Here is a 16,323-nt window from a genome sequence, read left to right on the forward strand (position 1 = left end):
TCAGTTGTTTTAAGAAACTATTAGATAACTTTATGGATGGGGATGACAGGTGGTGATGGATATGGAGCTGCCTAGTGTAGGCCTTATGGTCTCTTGCAGTCTCCTTCATTCTTATGTTCTTATGTTACACAGTGCTTGCTTGGCTGTGGTAGTGACAGGTTGTGTGATTAATACCAGTCTTGAAACCAAACAAATCACCAAAGGACCCTGCATCATACAGACCAATCTCACTATTATCCACAACAATATCCAAAACGATGTAAAGGTTAGTCACAACAAGAATACATACATACATATACCAAAGGCTTTTTCCCCCTTACACAGGGGTAGCCAAAAAGAAAAAGGCATAGAAATCACTCACACCCATTTCATTTCCCATATATTCCATTCCCCTCCACACTCCTCCCTCCCACCTATCTTGGCACCTCCTGGATGACGGGTCATCCCTGCATCCTGTCCACTGCCCTGGGTCAGAAGCAGTGTCACAAGACAGCACATCCACAACAAGGCCACTTCATAAGTTCGGTGATCCCCCCCTCTCTGTCCCCTCATGCAGGAAAGGAGAAGACGGGGAGAAATCCCTTCGGGCTGTATCAAATTTTTTCTCATACATACTTCCTCACCCCACATCCCCCACCCACTCATACATCACAGCCTCATCTATACACAACCCTTCTCCATTCACCCCTATCTTCTGTCCTCTACAGACATTCCTCTCTTTAGTAAAGCCCCTTTCACCCCATCCATCCATCTTATCCTAGGACGCCCCCTCATATTCACTCCTTCCATCTCCGCCTTCCACACTTCTTTTATTAATCTTTCTTCATTCATTCTTTCCATGTGTCCAAACTATCCTAATACTCTTTCATCAACCCTATCTCCCAGCTCCCTTTCCACCCCTGTTCTCCTCTTCACCTCCTCATTTCTAACTCTATCTAGCCTAATAACCCCTATCATACTTCTCAGACATTTCATCTCAAACACATTCAAACTCCTTCTCTCTTCCTCTCTCATGTTCCATGTTTCTGCCCCGTACATTGCTGTTGGCATAATCACTCCTTCATATAACCTCCTCTTAGCATCCATTCCCAGATGTCTATTTCTCATTACACTTTTTAGTTCACCAAGGCATTTACTCGCTTCTCTCAATCTACATTCTACCTCCACCTCCACTCCTCCCTTTCCTGTCACATTCGCACCCAAGTATCTAAAACTATCCACTTCCTCCAGTTTCTCACCCTTAATGCTCACTTCCAGTCTACTGTCACTCTCTCCCCTTGTGTATCTCATCACCTTACTTTTACCCACATTTATCTTCAGCTTCCTTCTTTCACACACCTTCTCAAACTCTGTCACTAACTTCCTCAATCCCTCCTCTGATCCTGATACAAGCGCAGTGTCGTCAGCAAACAACAGCTGGCTCACCTCCCACTTTTCTCCATTCTCTTTAATCATCTCCAACCCCTGACCCACTACCCTTGCATTCACCTCTCGCACCACCCCATCCATGTAAAGATTGAACTGCCAGGGCGACATAACACACTCCTGACGAAGTCCCACCTTTACCTCAAACCATTCACTCTCTCCATTTCTAATCCTAACGCAAGCTCTACTACTCTCGTAAAAACTCTTGACTGCTCTTAACAGCTTTCCTCCTATCCCATATATCTGCAATACCTCCCACAGTGCCTTCCTGTCTACCCTGTCGTAAGCCTTTTCCAGATCCATAAAAGCCCAAAAAACATCCTTACCTTTTCCTATAGCTTTCTCACATATCTGTCTTGCCACAAAAATCTGATCTACACAACCCCTACCTGTCCTAAAACCACACTGTTCCTCACCAATTACTCCCTCTGTTCCTCTCCTAATCCTCTCAATCAAGACCCTCCCATAAGCCTTCCCAACTACACTCAACAAGCTGATCCCTCTGTAACTACTACACTCACACTTTTCCCCCTTTCCTTTGTAAAGCGGAACTTTACAGGCACTCCTCCAGTCCTCTGGCACTCTACCCTCTCTTAACATACATACATATACCAAGGCCTTTTCCCCCTTACAAGGAGAATAACCTCACCAGCCAGTCCACCATAACTGTACCTCCTTTCTTCAGATATTCTGCATGGCATCCATCCAACCCAGGCCTTACCTGCTCTCATCATCTTAACAGCTGCTTTCACTTCATCCTTCCCTATTTCTCCTCCATTTTCCTCACTCATCACTCTCATTTTCTTAGCGCTTTCCACTGCAACTACCTTTCCCTCCCTATCCTCCTTTACATTTAGCAACTCTCTAAAATACTCTACCCACCTTCCTCTCACTGCCTTCTCTTCCATTATCATCTCTCCATCTGCACCTTTTACCTTTTCTTCTCTACTTGATTCGCCTCCTCTTCCTCTTTTAACTTCCTTCCAAAAAATCTTTTTATTACTTTCAAAATTTTCTATCATACTCTTTCCCCATTTCACATCTGCTCTCCTCTTTGCTTCCTTTATCTTATGCTTAACTTCCTTTCTCTTTATTTTCAATCAAATTGAAAATAAAAATACATTTTAACTCCTTTAAATTCTAAGCCTCTGCCTCATACAGTATCATAGGCACAATCACCCCTTCATACAGTCTTCTCTTTGGTTTCATCCCCAAATACTCACCTCTTCTATATCTCAACACCTTATTTTTGTCCATATTTGATACATTTTCTCTTTTCACATACCCTCCTAAACTCCACCACTAGCTGCCTTTGAGCCTCCTCTGACCCAACCACAAATGCAATGTTGTCTATAAACAACTGGCTCACCACCTAATTCCCTCCACTCTTATCATCTCTAAATCTTTACCCATCGTCCTCACATTCACATACTACCCCATCCATGTAAACACTGAACAACCATGTTGATATTACACAACCCTGGTACAGCCCTACATTTACCTCACCTACACTTTACCCTATACTTAGATATTGATTGTATGGTAACATGCAGCTAATACTTTAGAGACTGTTTTGGAGTGACAGTTAAAAATTTAAAATCTTTATACTACTGCTATCCCTCTTTCATGCTGTTCCCCTAAACCTGCACCTTACCCCTTCTATGACTTCCTTATCCCCCCTGTAGCGGTGGGATACAGAATTCTGCTATCATGTTTTTCATACCTGTTTTAGAAAGTGACTAAATGGGACAGGGGTATATGACCTGGGATCTTCCACTGTATTTTTCTCCTGAGATGAAGCTGCCTTGTATATCTTTTTGAAAAGTTGATTCTTATCCTAAACCAGTAATGAAAATGATACCTATATAATAATACATACATACATACATATACAAAGGCTTTTTCCCCCTTACAAGGGAGGTAGCTAAAAAGGAAAAGGCATAAAATCATTCCCACCCATTCCATCCCTGAATACACTTCACACCCCTCCACCCTCCCTCTTATCTTAGCACCTCCTGGATGATGGGTCATCCCTGCACCTTGTCCACTGCCCTGGGTCAGAAGCAGTGTCGCAGACACAGCACATCCACAGCAAGGCCGCTTCATTAAATCGGCGACCCCCCCTCTCCGTCCCCCCCCATAAGAAGAAAAAGAAGATAAAGAATGATGACGATGCAGCATCACATGGAGTCTCAAGCTATTTTACTATTCTAGAGTACATTACATTCCATGGAATCTGCCTGGTACATATAGAGAGAGCAGCAACAAAAATGGCACCTGCAATTGCAAATCTATCATATGAGGAGAGATTGGCTAAACTGGAGTTACCGATGCTGGAGCAAAGAAGAGAGAGAGGTGATCTACTGACCATCTACAGAATCATGAAAGGCATAGAGATACTTGATAGAGAGGACTTACTAAACTGGGACAAGAGAAACACAAGAGGACATGGAAAGAAAATAAAAAAACATAGCTATAGAAGAGAACTGAAGAAAAACAGTTTTCCACTTAGAGTATTGGACACTTGGAACAAACTAGATAATGAAATAGTATGTGCAAAAACCATTCATGAGTTTAAAAGCAAACTAGACACACTGAGATACAAAGGCGGGACACCACGAGCATAGCTCCCCTTCCCGCAAAATACATACATACATATACCAAGGTTTTTTCCCCCTTACAAGGGGGTAGCCAAAAAGAAAAAGGCATAAAATCATTCCCACCCATTCCATCCCTGAATACACTCCACACCCCTCCACCCTCCCTCTTATCTTAACACCTCCTGCGCAAAATACAACTAGGCAAATAGACAAATCTTGTATGCAGTCTTCATTGTGTTAGTTCTATGTTGTCAATACATTATGAGCTTTAATGATACCCTTATGACTGAGTTATGCAGCATTCTTTTGTGACTGGAGACTTATTTCCACTCAAAAAAGAATGCTAACAACTTTTAACTTTTACTACCTCTCTTTTCAATGCCCTCCTTAAATCTTTTCTTTATGACTCCATCTCTTTGGTATGCTTATGTCCCCAAGGACTTAAGTGATGGTTACCAGTGACAAAATACAAATATTAAAAGTTGTCAGTTTCACCCTTAAAATATCTAGCTAACAAATTAATAATATAATCTCAAACAACAACATCATAGCTATAAAAATATTATCATACTTACTTTCCTGCATTTGGATTTTCTTGAATGAATCTGTAGTATGATTCTTCATCATCCTCCTCATCAATATCATCACGGACTCCTTTTATTTCTTTTTTCTCAACACCTTTCTTACTTGGATTGGCTTCTTTTTTTACCTAAAATCAACAACTACATTAACACTCCAGGGCTTGAAGCTACAAAGCTAGATTACATCTTGTGGAGAATGATGCAAGTCCTGCAGTTACAGAACATACATAGAATAATAAATATGCTATTCTTTACATGTAAAAACTTGTAGTATTTTTGCACATAGATGATACTATGTCTAGATGTGGTTAACCTGCCTACTGTTTACTGGTGCAACCAGCCTTGTAACATATGACAGGTTGGCATTGGAAAAAAAAAATGCTGAAAGATCTTTGATGGTGATTGACACTGCTAAGGTTTTGGGTTCTTGATTTTTTTTAATACGAGTTCATCCTGCTGCTTGCAAGTGGTTCATAGCCAGGTAAGGGTTTCTTTACTCACTCCTATCTCCTGCCATCTCTCTTCCTTGCTCAACAAACATTCCTCTCTTGCTCAATACTCTTTTTACCCCATCCATTTCATCATTGGTCATCCCTTCAAGTTCACTCCCTTCACCTGCCTTCCACACTTCTTTTACTAACCTTTCTTCATTCATTCTTTCCATGTGTCCAAGTACTGGGGTAATTTGGATGCATGAGTGAAGAAATATTAGTATGAGGTGTGGAAGGCAGAGGTGAACATAAGAGGACAACTGAGGACGAGATGGATGGATGGGGTGAAAAGGGCATTGATCAAGAGGGGAATGTCTGTTGAGCAAGGGAGTAGGCAGGAGATTGGGGTGAGTGGAGAATGGCTGCGTATACATGATACTGTGATGCAAGGAAGGGAAGGGGTGTGGTTAGGGAGTGGGTATGTATGAACGATATTTTGACGCAGCCCGAAGGGACCTCCCCATCTTCTCTTTTTATTCATACACAACCATTCTCCATTTGTCCATATCTTTTTGTCTTCTCCTGTCCTTCCTCAATATATATACATACATACCTAAGGCTTTTTCCCCCTTACAAGGGAGGTAACTAAAAAACAAAGGCATAAAATCCACTCCCACCCATCAAAGGCATCAATACATAAAAAATAAAATTCTTTCGAGGGATGTTACAATAGTATCACACGATAGACTGAATCAAACACCTTCTTGAGATCAGCATAGGCTTCAAGACACTGCAGTTGAAACTCACATCAACATGCCACAAAAACACAAAGCACTAAGATTTGATCAATTGTTCACTTACTGGGTCTAAACCCAGACTGTTCGGGCCTCTGACACTTCAGCAGATGTGAATGAGCTATGTGACTAATATACAGGTGAGCACCTTGCCTGGCACACTGAGCAATGTAATACAGCAGTAGTTGATGCAGTACTACTAATGCCCTTTCTCCTTCCAGACAGGGATGACCAGTACCTTTTTCCAGTAAGAGGGATTGGTACTAGGCTGCCAAACAGCAGACAGCACTCATGGATTACAGCCTCACCTCTGGCTTTTAGCAACTCTGCTCTGATGTAGATACTTGCTGCCTTTCCACCCTTCAAATTACTCACAGCCTTTCTAACTTCCCCTTACAGAGGGTAGAGTCTCATTGATAGTTTGGCAAATGCCATCTGAACACCTATCAATAAGATATTCCCTTATAAGGGGGTAGCCAGCCAAGGCAAGTACTCACCCCCCACCCATTTGTTTTCCCTTTATCTTAGCTCCTCATGAACAACAGAAGAAGAAAGTGGCTACTCAGAGGGTCATCCATGAACAATTGCTCAAGGTACTTGGCAAAGACAATGCCTGACAATAGCTGTCCATCAGCTGTTTGGACTGTGCTCCCATGGGTCACAGATTTGTTACAAAGTTTTTTTGGGGCTCAGTAAGCAGGTATGGGGTCATTAAAATGGCCTTCAACATCCTCACCAATTCCCCTAACACATATCTCCTCATACATCCTCATGAGGGCTCTAGTCTGCCATTTCTGATCCCTGTATTGGTCCAAGTCCCCAGCCATTCTGGCAGCATGGCTCACCTCTATACTCTCTAGTATCTCACACAATACCACACCCATCTTTGACGTTCGATGTTCTCCAGTGCACTCCTTGGCAGCTTTCAGATTTTTATGGTTGATGGTATCCACAGTTCTTCAAGGTCCTCAAGGGTGCCAAGCATGTCAAACTGATTTGAGATTACAGCCACTCCTCGTTTAACCCATTCAACTCCGATGACAAGATGTCTTGTCATTTGGTCAAATAAAACAAAAAATCATAAAACACCAAAATGTTTGATCAAACACCAGAAAAATATGACGTCAGTCCTCCTCGCTTCGCTGCGAGCGAAGCGAGGATTGACGTCATATTTTTCTGGTGTTTGATCAAACATTTTGGTGTTTTATGATTTTTTGTTTTATTTGACCAAATGACAAGACATCTTGTCATCGGAGTTTAATGGGTTAACGACGACAATTGGGACCAGCGTCGCCATCGTTAACCGAATTGGTCGTTAAGCGAAAGTGTATACATACATGTACATGTGCTGTATGTACAATGTCCAGCAATACATGTATCTTTATTTTTGTGTATTTTCCCTCTTTTATACAGTACATTAAAGCTTTATTTACTGTTTTGATAGTACAGAAAGCCCTCAAATAACGCGGTGGTTAGGTTCCTGAAATTACCGTGTATGACCAAATCCGCATATGCTGACATTCCATATTAATTACCGGGGTATTTTTTTAGTTTCAACCATGGGTACAATATAGCAATAGAAAATTAATTATTAATTTTGTAAATTAAAATGTATCAATGTAATATGCAATTTTGTGGGCGGAAATGAAAATAAAAAATACCTTGCTACAAGCAAATATACTAATGAACGAAGTCGGTAGCATAGGATCGGGATGCCATCTTGTCGTCTGTCAATTGACGGCCTCGTTACTTCCGATAGTACCTCGCCAGGTACATTTTCTTGAAGGAATGTTATGGAGCAGAGATACATGCATTCCTTCAAGCTGCAAGAACTTTGTATACCCCGCAAGCTGAGAGAGTGGTTGAAAAGCCCGCCAACGTCTCTCACGACGACGACAACGAGGACGAGCCGGATGACATTCACAGGTTAGGTTAGGTTAGTTTAGGTTAGACGAATTTATCATCCTTTCATTTCTTCGACGTCGGTATCTATCATAACAAACATGGCGTACCATTCGTCCGACACGAATTCATTACTTACAAAATCTGTTTTAGCACCTTTTTTGTTTTTTTTATTTCCGCTCACAAAATTGCATATTATGTTGATACATTATAATTTACAAAATTAATAATTAATTTTCTATTGTTATATTGCGCCCATGGTCGAAACTAAAAATTTACCAATACCGGTAGATACTGTACCCCAGGTAGTTTTTGCAGCTTGCAGGATAGTAATGTAGACCTAAGCTTCAGAACACTACCTCATGGCTAATATCCACCGTACAAGTTCATTTATAACATCATACAAATTTGCCTCAGCCAACTTATCGTACACGATGTCGTAACTTCGGGAGATTTACATTAAACGAATATTGGTTTGTCATAAAGCCCGTTGTTACTCTGCATTGTCGTTAAACAAGGAGTGGTTGTACTACTGCAAATTCCGGGACACATGCATCATACCTAAACTTCCACAGATGAATTCCCCTGGACTTAACCCTTTCAATACGGGCCAAAATCTCGCGGGCAGCATTAGCTGCCAGACGTGCGATGTTGCGTCATAATACTCACATTATAAAAAATAAAGTTACTGCTGTATTGCTCGTTCTCTTTCACCCATGAATTTTGATAACCATAGAAAATATGATGAAGCCAGTTTACAGAGTATGGGGGTCACGCAGGTACAACTAAAATATATACAGGTAAACGTCGACTTACGATGGCATTAGGTTTCGAAAGAGCCATCGTAAGACGATCTCATCGTAAGTCGATCCCCACTCTGTTCCGTGGTCACTGTACCTAGCCTACCTGTATATTAACCACCAGAGATACTGAATATAGCCTATTAAACATGTACAGTAGTTTATTTAATTATTTTTATCCTTTTTACCATATTCAAACACTATAATATGTATTTACAGTACGGAACTTAAATCTCGCGGGCAGCAGCCAATGCCAGCCGTACGACGTGACGTAATAATACTCGCATCATAAAATATAGTCACCGCTTATATCGATCGTTCTCTCTTTCACCCGCGAATTTTGAAAACCACAGAGAATGGGATTTACGGCACATTTGAGAGAATGTAAAAACACAGGGGCGACTACAATAAATATAATCAAGACGCCGATATGCAGCGTGCGCGAATCCACTTGCTCCTCATGACGCCAGTGTGTGCGGCACCGTATGGAAGGGGTTAAATTATCATATCGTCGTCGTCGTCGTCGTCATCGTAAAGTCGAACAATCGTAAGTCGCGGCCATCGTAAGTCGACGTTTACCTGTATAATCAAGATGCCGACATCAGCATCCTCGCGTACCCACTTGCTCCTCATGACGCCTACGTAGGCGTCACCGTATTGAAGGGGTTAAGGGTGCCAAACATGTCAAACTGATTTGAGATTACTACTGCAAATTCCGGGACACATGCATCATACCTAAACTTCTACAGATGAATTCCCCTAGACTTAATATGTAGTCACAATATTGTGACTACAAGTCTATGATCAGTTAAAAAAAAATTCAGCACTCCAGGCAACACTGCAGTTCTGTAGGATCCTCTAATGACTATCAAGTATGTGATTAATCTCCTTTGCACCTCATCCAGCATTACTATACTAAGTCCATTGGTGTGGCTTTCATCTTTGAAACCAAGAACCAATAACCCTCACTCTTCTGGATTTTGCAAAATTTAGGAAAGAACTGTTGGTGTTCCTGGATTCAGGGCCATGGGGAACAACACATACTTCATAGCCAGCCCTATCAGTGTCAGTACGTTACCATTAGGTAAATTAATACATACAAACACAATGCAATGCATATATTATACACATACAAAAGACCCTTTGCCCTTCATAAGGGGGGTGGCAAAATTACAGCACACATCCACTTCATATATAATTGAAACCCAGTTAACCACCCCTCCCATCTCAGTACCTCTAGAAAGAAGGGTTATTCCTGTCCTCCATCACCTGCTTGGATCAAAAGCAATGCAGCAAGGTACAGATCTTTCATAGCATGAAGTTGAGGGTTCTGAACAAATGACAATGATGGCAGCATGTGGACAACTGTGAAGCACCATGCTGGGTTAGGGGATGGGAGATCAATAGCTTCCTATTAACCAAGGGGTGCCTGGGAGGGGGAATTGAAGGAGATCAAGTAGCCATCAAACATGATCAAAGCAATACATGTTAGCGTATTCATACTATGAAGCATGCTATGCAGTGGAAATTTCCTGCAAATATCACTGGCCAACAAAATGAAAAAAAAATTCTCATCACAGACATAAATAAGCTTTTCTGAATGTAATTTTGATGCTGAATCCAAATCTGGTTACATTTTTGTTCTAGCACGTATAGTTTTTTAATTATTTGCTTTTTTGTATTTTAGAAAAAATATATGTATTTTTATGAATATGTAGGATGTAATAAATCTCATTTCATGCAAATCATTCATTTGTGAGAACTAAAAAATACATATAACACTAAATTAATTTAATGCAATGAAGTATAAGAAACTAATTTACATTACATAACATTATAAGATCTTAAAAACATTGAGAGTATGCTTTTCTTTTAAACAGTTGGTCTGGATTATCACGATACAACATCCAGCAATGGTCAGCCATCATGCTCGTTCCAAAATCCTTGGTAGGGAACTTCCATAGTATGAATATCTTGATGGAAACGTTCCCTATGCTCGTCACTCACTACACCAAGGTTTTCGGGAAAGAAATCTATATGAGAATGTAGGAAGTGCATTTTCAATGACATACGACAATCCATTTCTTTAAAAGCATTGAGTAGTTTCTCCACTCCATCCTTATATGCATGGGACTTTGTCTTCCCCAGAAAGTTTGCGCATATCCATTTGAAAGCCAGGCAAGCATTCAATTCCAATGGACTGAGGGCCTGTTCAAATTCAATATCCATTAAAAGTTCCCTGATTTGTGGCCCAACAAATATTCCCTCCTTCAATTTTGCTGCACTAACACTCGGAAATTTCTTAGAAATGTATTGGAACCCTTGTGAATTGATTTTACCCATTGCTTTAACAAAATTCTTCATTAAACCAAGTTTAATGTGGAGAGGTGGTAGGAAGATCTTTTGGGGGTCAACTAAAGTGACAGACTGGACACTGCTTGTTCCTGGGACATATGCAGTTCTTAGTGGCCAGGAATGTTTGGTGTATTGTTCTTTTGTAGCACGGCTGTCCCAAAGGCAAAGGAAACAACAATATTTTGTAAATCCTGCTTGCATACCCATTAACATTCCTATAACTTTAAGATCACCGCAGATGTTCCATTGATGGCTACCATATTGGATTGCCATATTGTCATATGTCTCTTTAAGATGGACCGAATGGGCAATAGGGATGGATGGCTTTGTATTTCCATTATGCAAAAGAACTGCTTTGAGGCTTCTCTGGGACGAATCAATGAAGAGACGCCAGTCAGATGCCACATACGTCTGAGACAAGCCTGTGAATAGACCATGTATATCATGACAATAACAGAGAGGACCATCTACTGTAAAGAATGTTGCTAAATTAAAATTCCGCGTTCGATAGTAACTGATACGAACATTTTTGTCAAGTAAGTTGTTCTCCTGTAATCTTGAGGCGAGAAGCTCTGCTTTCTCTTTAGACAGTCATAAGTCTCTCACAAGATCATTCAATTGTCCTTGGGTTAATAGTTTCGGCTCAAAATTTCTACCTTCCAATGTGTAATCTGGATCTGCAGGAATGCGGGAATGCCACCAGTTACACCTTCATCGTCATATACGTCATCTTCAATAGAATTTGCTCCATCATCTGGGGGAATTGGAATGGGTAATTCTTCACTGTGTGGCACTGGTCGATGTGCTGAATCCATGGTTGGATAAACAATCTTGTGTTTGTTCTTTGTAGAAAATCCGGTTAGGTTAACACTACAAAAATAACAGTCTCCATGATGATCTCTTGGCTCCCTCCACATCATGGGTATGGCAAACGGCATTGAAGCTTTCTTTTTGTTCACCCAATCGCGCAATCCGTTTGAACAAGCAGAACAGATTTGATGTGGTGCCCATGGTTTGTCTTGGTCACCTAGATGGCAATCAAAGTAAAGTTTGTATATATTTTTTTAATGTTGGTTGTAATATTTCGTCGTTGTAGTTTAGTTGTAAAATTGCCACAGACATAACAGAACTTGTCGGGATGATTCTTACATTCTCGAGGCATGCTGATTGATATAAGCAAATGATTCTAAACAGCTTACCAACAGCACAGCACTTCACACAACAGCAGACAGAGGCCAAATGTAGCTCGCTGTTATCAGAGTTAGGAGGTATCAATTGTGCAGGTTGCCAGATGTGCGATAAGATGTTTGAAATAAATAAAATTGACCAAAATTGAAATAAATAGATAAATAAACAGGAAATAAATAGATTCCTAAATAGACACATAAAACTATGAAATACATAAAGTATAAACTTAATAAAATGTAGAAAAAAGTAGCACTTTGGCTATTAAAATGGTTAAATCTATGTATTTACATATATGGTTTCATCATAAAAACTATACGTGCCAGAGAAAATCTGATTGCAGTTTTGGAATCAGCGTCAAAAATGCTATCCAGGCAAGACCAAATTTACTCTGATGAAAAATCTTTGTTGGCCAATGATATTTTTCCAATTAATTTCTGAGGGATCCCATGTATATTGCAAACTTGCAATATACAGGGGAGGTGGACTTCACTACACTTCTATTACATATTGTGCCTTTGACATCTTAGAAAAAAAAAAAAAAAAAAAAAAAAAAAAAAAAAAATCTTGGAAATTTCTATACCATATTTACTTAGGTTTACCTCTTTTTCTATGCCAGCCATGAATGCATCCAGAGGATCTTCTTCGGAGTCAGAGTCATTTTTTCCTTGTGGGCCGGGACTACCTGGTGCTGGCTGGTATGCTCCTTCCATACTTTCATCCTCGTCCTCAAAATACCTGAAATCATTGTAAATAACACAATATGAAAGCATGGCATGCACCAAACCTGAACCAATACAAAATTCTATAATTTACTGCAAACATAGTTCTGAGATAAACTATTACTACAGATCTTGTCATTTACTGATGTGCTCTTTCATGGCATTTCAGAGACATTCATCAAACTTACTCTTCCTCTGTTTTTGGTCTTTTTCTTGGCTGTCCATATCCATATGAACCTGTCAAAGCATTCTGACTGATAGCTGTAAGTGTGTGATACCCATGTTTGCTGAGGGCAGAGCCAGGTGGTGGTGGAATAACTTCTGGTTTCTTGTTAATGGAGAAGCCACTGAATCCAAACCCTCTGCCATGACTGAAGCTCATTTTTGTAACTGGACCCTGGAAAAAAGAAAGAAAGAAAGAAAGAAAAGAAAAAAAAAGAAAAAAAAAAACAACAACGAATAATTCCTATGGATAGAAAAAATATGTATACACAAATCCCCCATTTCCCCCCCCACCCTTGTACAAGCAACTGAGTTTTCCTGTGGGAAAAATATGAAAAGGGGTTACCTCGGTTACCTCACTTTGACCCAATTTGTCTCTTACAACATATATGGAACAATGGCAACATTCTTATCCCTGTTACAGGAGTATGAAGAAGAGAGAAAGAGAGAGAGAGGGAGAGGGAGGGAGGGAGGGAGGGAGGGAGGGAGGGTGGAGAGAGAGAGAGAGAGAGAGAGAGAGAGAGAGAGAGAGAGAGAGAGAGGTCCTAGATTCAATCAATCTGTTGCCTCAGGTCCCTCAGGCAAGGGATCCACAGCTCCCAGGTAACTGGCAACAGCCACCAGATTGGCCCATTAGTCATTCATGGAAGAAATATTGTGTTGTTTGGGTACAGCTTAGGTGGGGCAGTGTGAGAAGAGGTGTTCATGGTCTTCTATGTAATTGTTGCATCAAAGGCAATTTGTTTCAGCAGCCATGCATATTCTGTTGTAGTACTGTCTCAATACTGGATGGTTGGGGTTGTTGTTGTTGTCGTCCCCTAGACTGTCTGTCCGAGCAGTCCCGTTTCCCCAAGGAATGCCACAGCCGAAACTGGGTTTTCCCACAAATCCTTTATAGAGTGTATGTTGTGTTGTTTGTGTGCATGATTGTGTATAATGCAGTCTTCCATTATGTGTTGTATGGTATGGGGTGAAGTGTTACATCCTGGGCAGCTGTTCACAATGTGGTCATCCAGCCTCTTCTGGTAGCTTAGAAGTGCTGGGTGGTGACCGCACCGCAGTCTGACCAGGTGGACTCTGTCCTTTTGTGGGAGAGAGGATTCAGAAGGGTGGATATCAGGGGGTCTGGCATGCAGCAGCATGCAGCCCTGGCCACCGGCTCTACGCAGGTGGCACCGATCCCCAAGAGGAGCTGCGACTGCCTTGGGGATGGTTGGGGTAGATTGATATGGTAGTCAGTTTTGATGAGCTTATCTCCTGATTAGAGTATGCATTTTTGTACTGAAGTACTGTTTGGTGCAGGTAGTGCATTGGTGTAGAGATTTGAGTAGTATATTGCTGGTATAGATTTTGTTGCATTCAGTTGGCTGTCTTTGTGGTTGTGTTTATGGTGCCATAGGAGTAGTACTGGAATGATTTAAGATTTGACTTGGTTTAACATCACAAACTCCCTATCTAAGAGAGGGCTAGGATGGAGTCTTCATATATATATATATATATATATACATATATGTATATATATATATATATATATATATATATATGTATGTATATATCACTGATGAAACATATAATAGCACACTTGTAAATCAATACTAAAACCACAGTTGGAGCAGAAAAAAATGCAAATGATGAATCTATATATTTTGACTAAGCTATAGTGCTCTTCAGAAGTACAGAATGGGAGGAGGGTACTATACTTATAAAACTATCTCTCACAAAAAGAGGGACAGGGGAAAGACCTTTTAGTAAGGGTAGGCATTCTTTGGTCCTTCACCTGTCCCTCTTTTTGTAAGAGAGTGCTATATAAGTATAGTACCCTCCTCCCATTCTGTACTACTGAAGAGGACTGCAGCTTACAGTTGAAATATATAGATTCACCATTTCCATTTTATTCTACTTCTCCAACTGGGGTTTTAGTTTTGATATATAAATCTCTGGTGAGAAATGTAGTAACACATTTGTAAATCACAACTAACACCACAGTCGGACGCAAGAAAGAGGACTGCATTTAGCAATCGAAATATATAGTTTCACTTACTCAACTCTTTCTTTTGTCCAATTGTAGTGTTAGTTATGATATATAAATGTATATATGTATATAGGGGTGAGTGGAGAATGGTTGTGTATGGATGATGCTGTGATGCATGGAAGGGAGTGAATGGGGGATGGGAGGGGGATTTGGGAGTATGTGTGAATGATATTCTGACATAGCCTGAAGGGATTTCTCCCTGTCTTCTCTTTTTCTGCATGAGGGGATGGTGAAGGTGGGGGTTGCCAATTAAATGAAGCAGCCTTGCTGTGTCTTGCTGCATTGCTTCTGACCAAGGGTAGTGGGTGAGATGCAGGGATGACCCATCATCCAGGAGCAGCCAAGAAAAGAGGGAGGGAGGGGTGGTGAATGGGAGTGGAGTATGTGGAGATGAAATTGGTAGGAGTGAATTGATGTCTTTACCTTTGGCTACCTCCCTTGTACGGGGGAAAAAAGCTGTTGGTATATGTATGCATTTACTAAATTGTATTATATGGAAGGATAGCTATGCTTGCAGTGACCTGTCTTTGTATCTCTCAGCATCTAGTTTGTTCTTAAATCCTTGTATAGTTTTTGCTTACACTGTTGCCACATCCACTTTGTTCCAGGCATCTACTACTGTGTGGGAAACTATTCTTTTTCAGATCTCTTCTATAACTATCCTTTTTGAGTTTCTTTTCATTTCCTCTTATTTTTCTTTTATCCCACTTTAATAAATCTTCTCTGTAGAGGACTTCCATCCCTTTCATAATTCTGTAAATGGCCAGTAGATCTCATCTTTCTCTTCTTTGTTCCAGGGTTGATAGTTCCAGTTTGGACAATCTTTGTTCGTATCTCAATTTAGAGTGTTGTTGCCATCTTTGTCATTGCTCTTTGGATTCTTTCTAATTTCTTTATATTTTTTTGTACTGGATGTCCATAGGGGTCGCAATGTATTCCAATCTTGGTCTTATCAGTGTGACTTATATTTTCTTTACCATTTCTTCATCCAAGTAGTCAAAGGCCACTTTCATTGATTGTAGTAAATTGAAGGTTTCTCGAACTATTTTGTTGATAGGCTTGTCTGGTGACATGTCTTTGCTGATAATTATTCCTAGGTCCCTCTCCGAGCTAACTTTTTTTTACTTCCTTTGTACCAATTTTATATTGCCCTGATATTCTATTTTTAACCTTTTCAAAATTACATTATACTACATTTCTTGAGGTTGAAGTTCACTTCCCACTTTTGACTCCATTCCCACACTTTATCCAGGTCTTTCTGTAGTGATTCACAG

At 40.4% G+C, this 16,323-nt stretch overlaps 1 protein-coding gene across 4 annotated transcripts in view; it reads right to left on the minus strand.

Annotated features, from left to right (window-relative positions):
- Positions 1-16,323, minus strand: part of LOC143032356 (ATP-dependent RNA helicase DDX42) — a 41,593-nt gene that overhangs the window by 13,420 nt on the left and 11,850 nt on the right. For 2 of the 4 annotated variants that reach the window (XM_076196970.1, XM_076196971.1), the window contains exons 2-4: positions 12,984-13,192; positions 12,676-12,811; positions 4,601-4,734 (exon numbers count right to left, since the gene is read on the minus strand). In XM_076196970.1, coding sequence (XP_076053085.1) covers positions 4,601-4,734; positions 12,676-12,811; positions 12,984-13,177 — 464 coding nt within the window. In that variant the 5' untranslated portion in view covers positions 13,178-13,192. The remainder of the gene's footprint in view (positions 1-4,600; positions 4,735-12,675; positions 12,812-12,983; positions 13,193-16,323) is intronic. The other 2 variants (XM_076196973.1, XM_076196972.1) reach the window with 1 other exon arrangement.

Source organism: Oratosquilla oratoria, chromosome 13 (genome assembly GCF_046742065.1).
Source record: "Oratosquilla oratoria isolate Oo_2021 chromosome 13, ASM4674206v1, whole genome shotgun sequence".
In the NCBI taxonomy this organism is placed as follows: Eukaryota; Metazoa; Arthropoda; class Malacostraca; order Stomatopoda; family Squillidae; genus Oratosquilla; species Oratosquilla oratoria.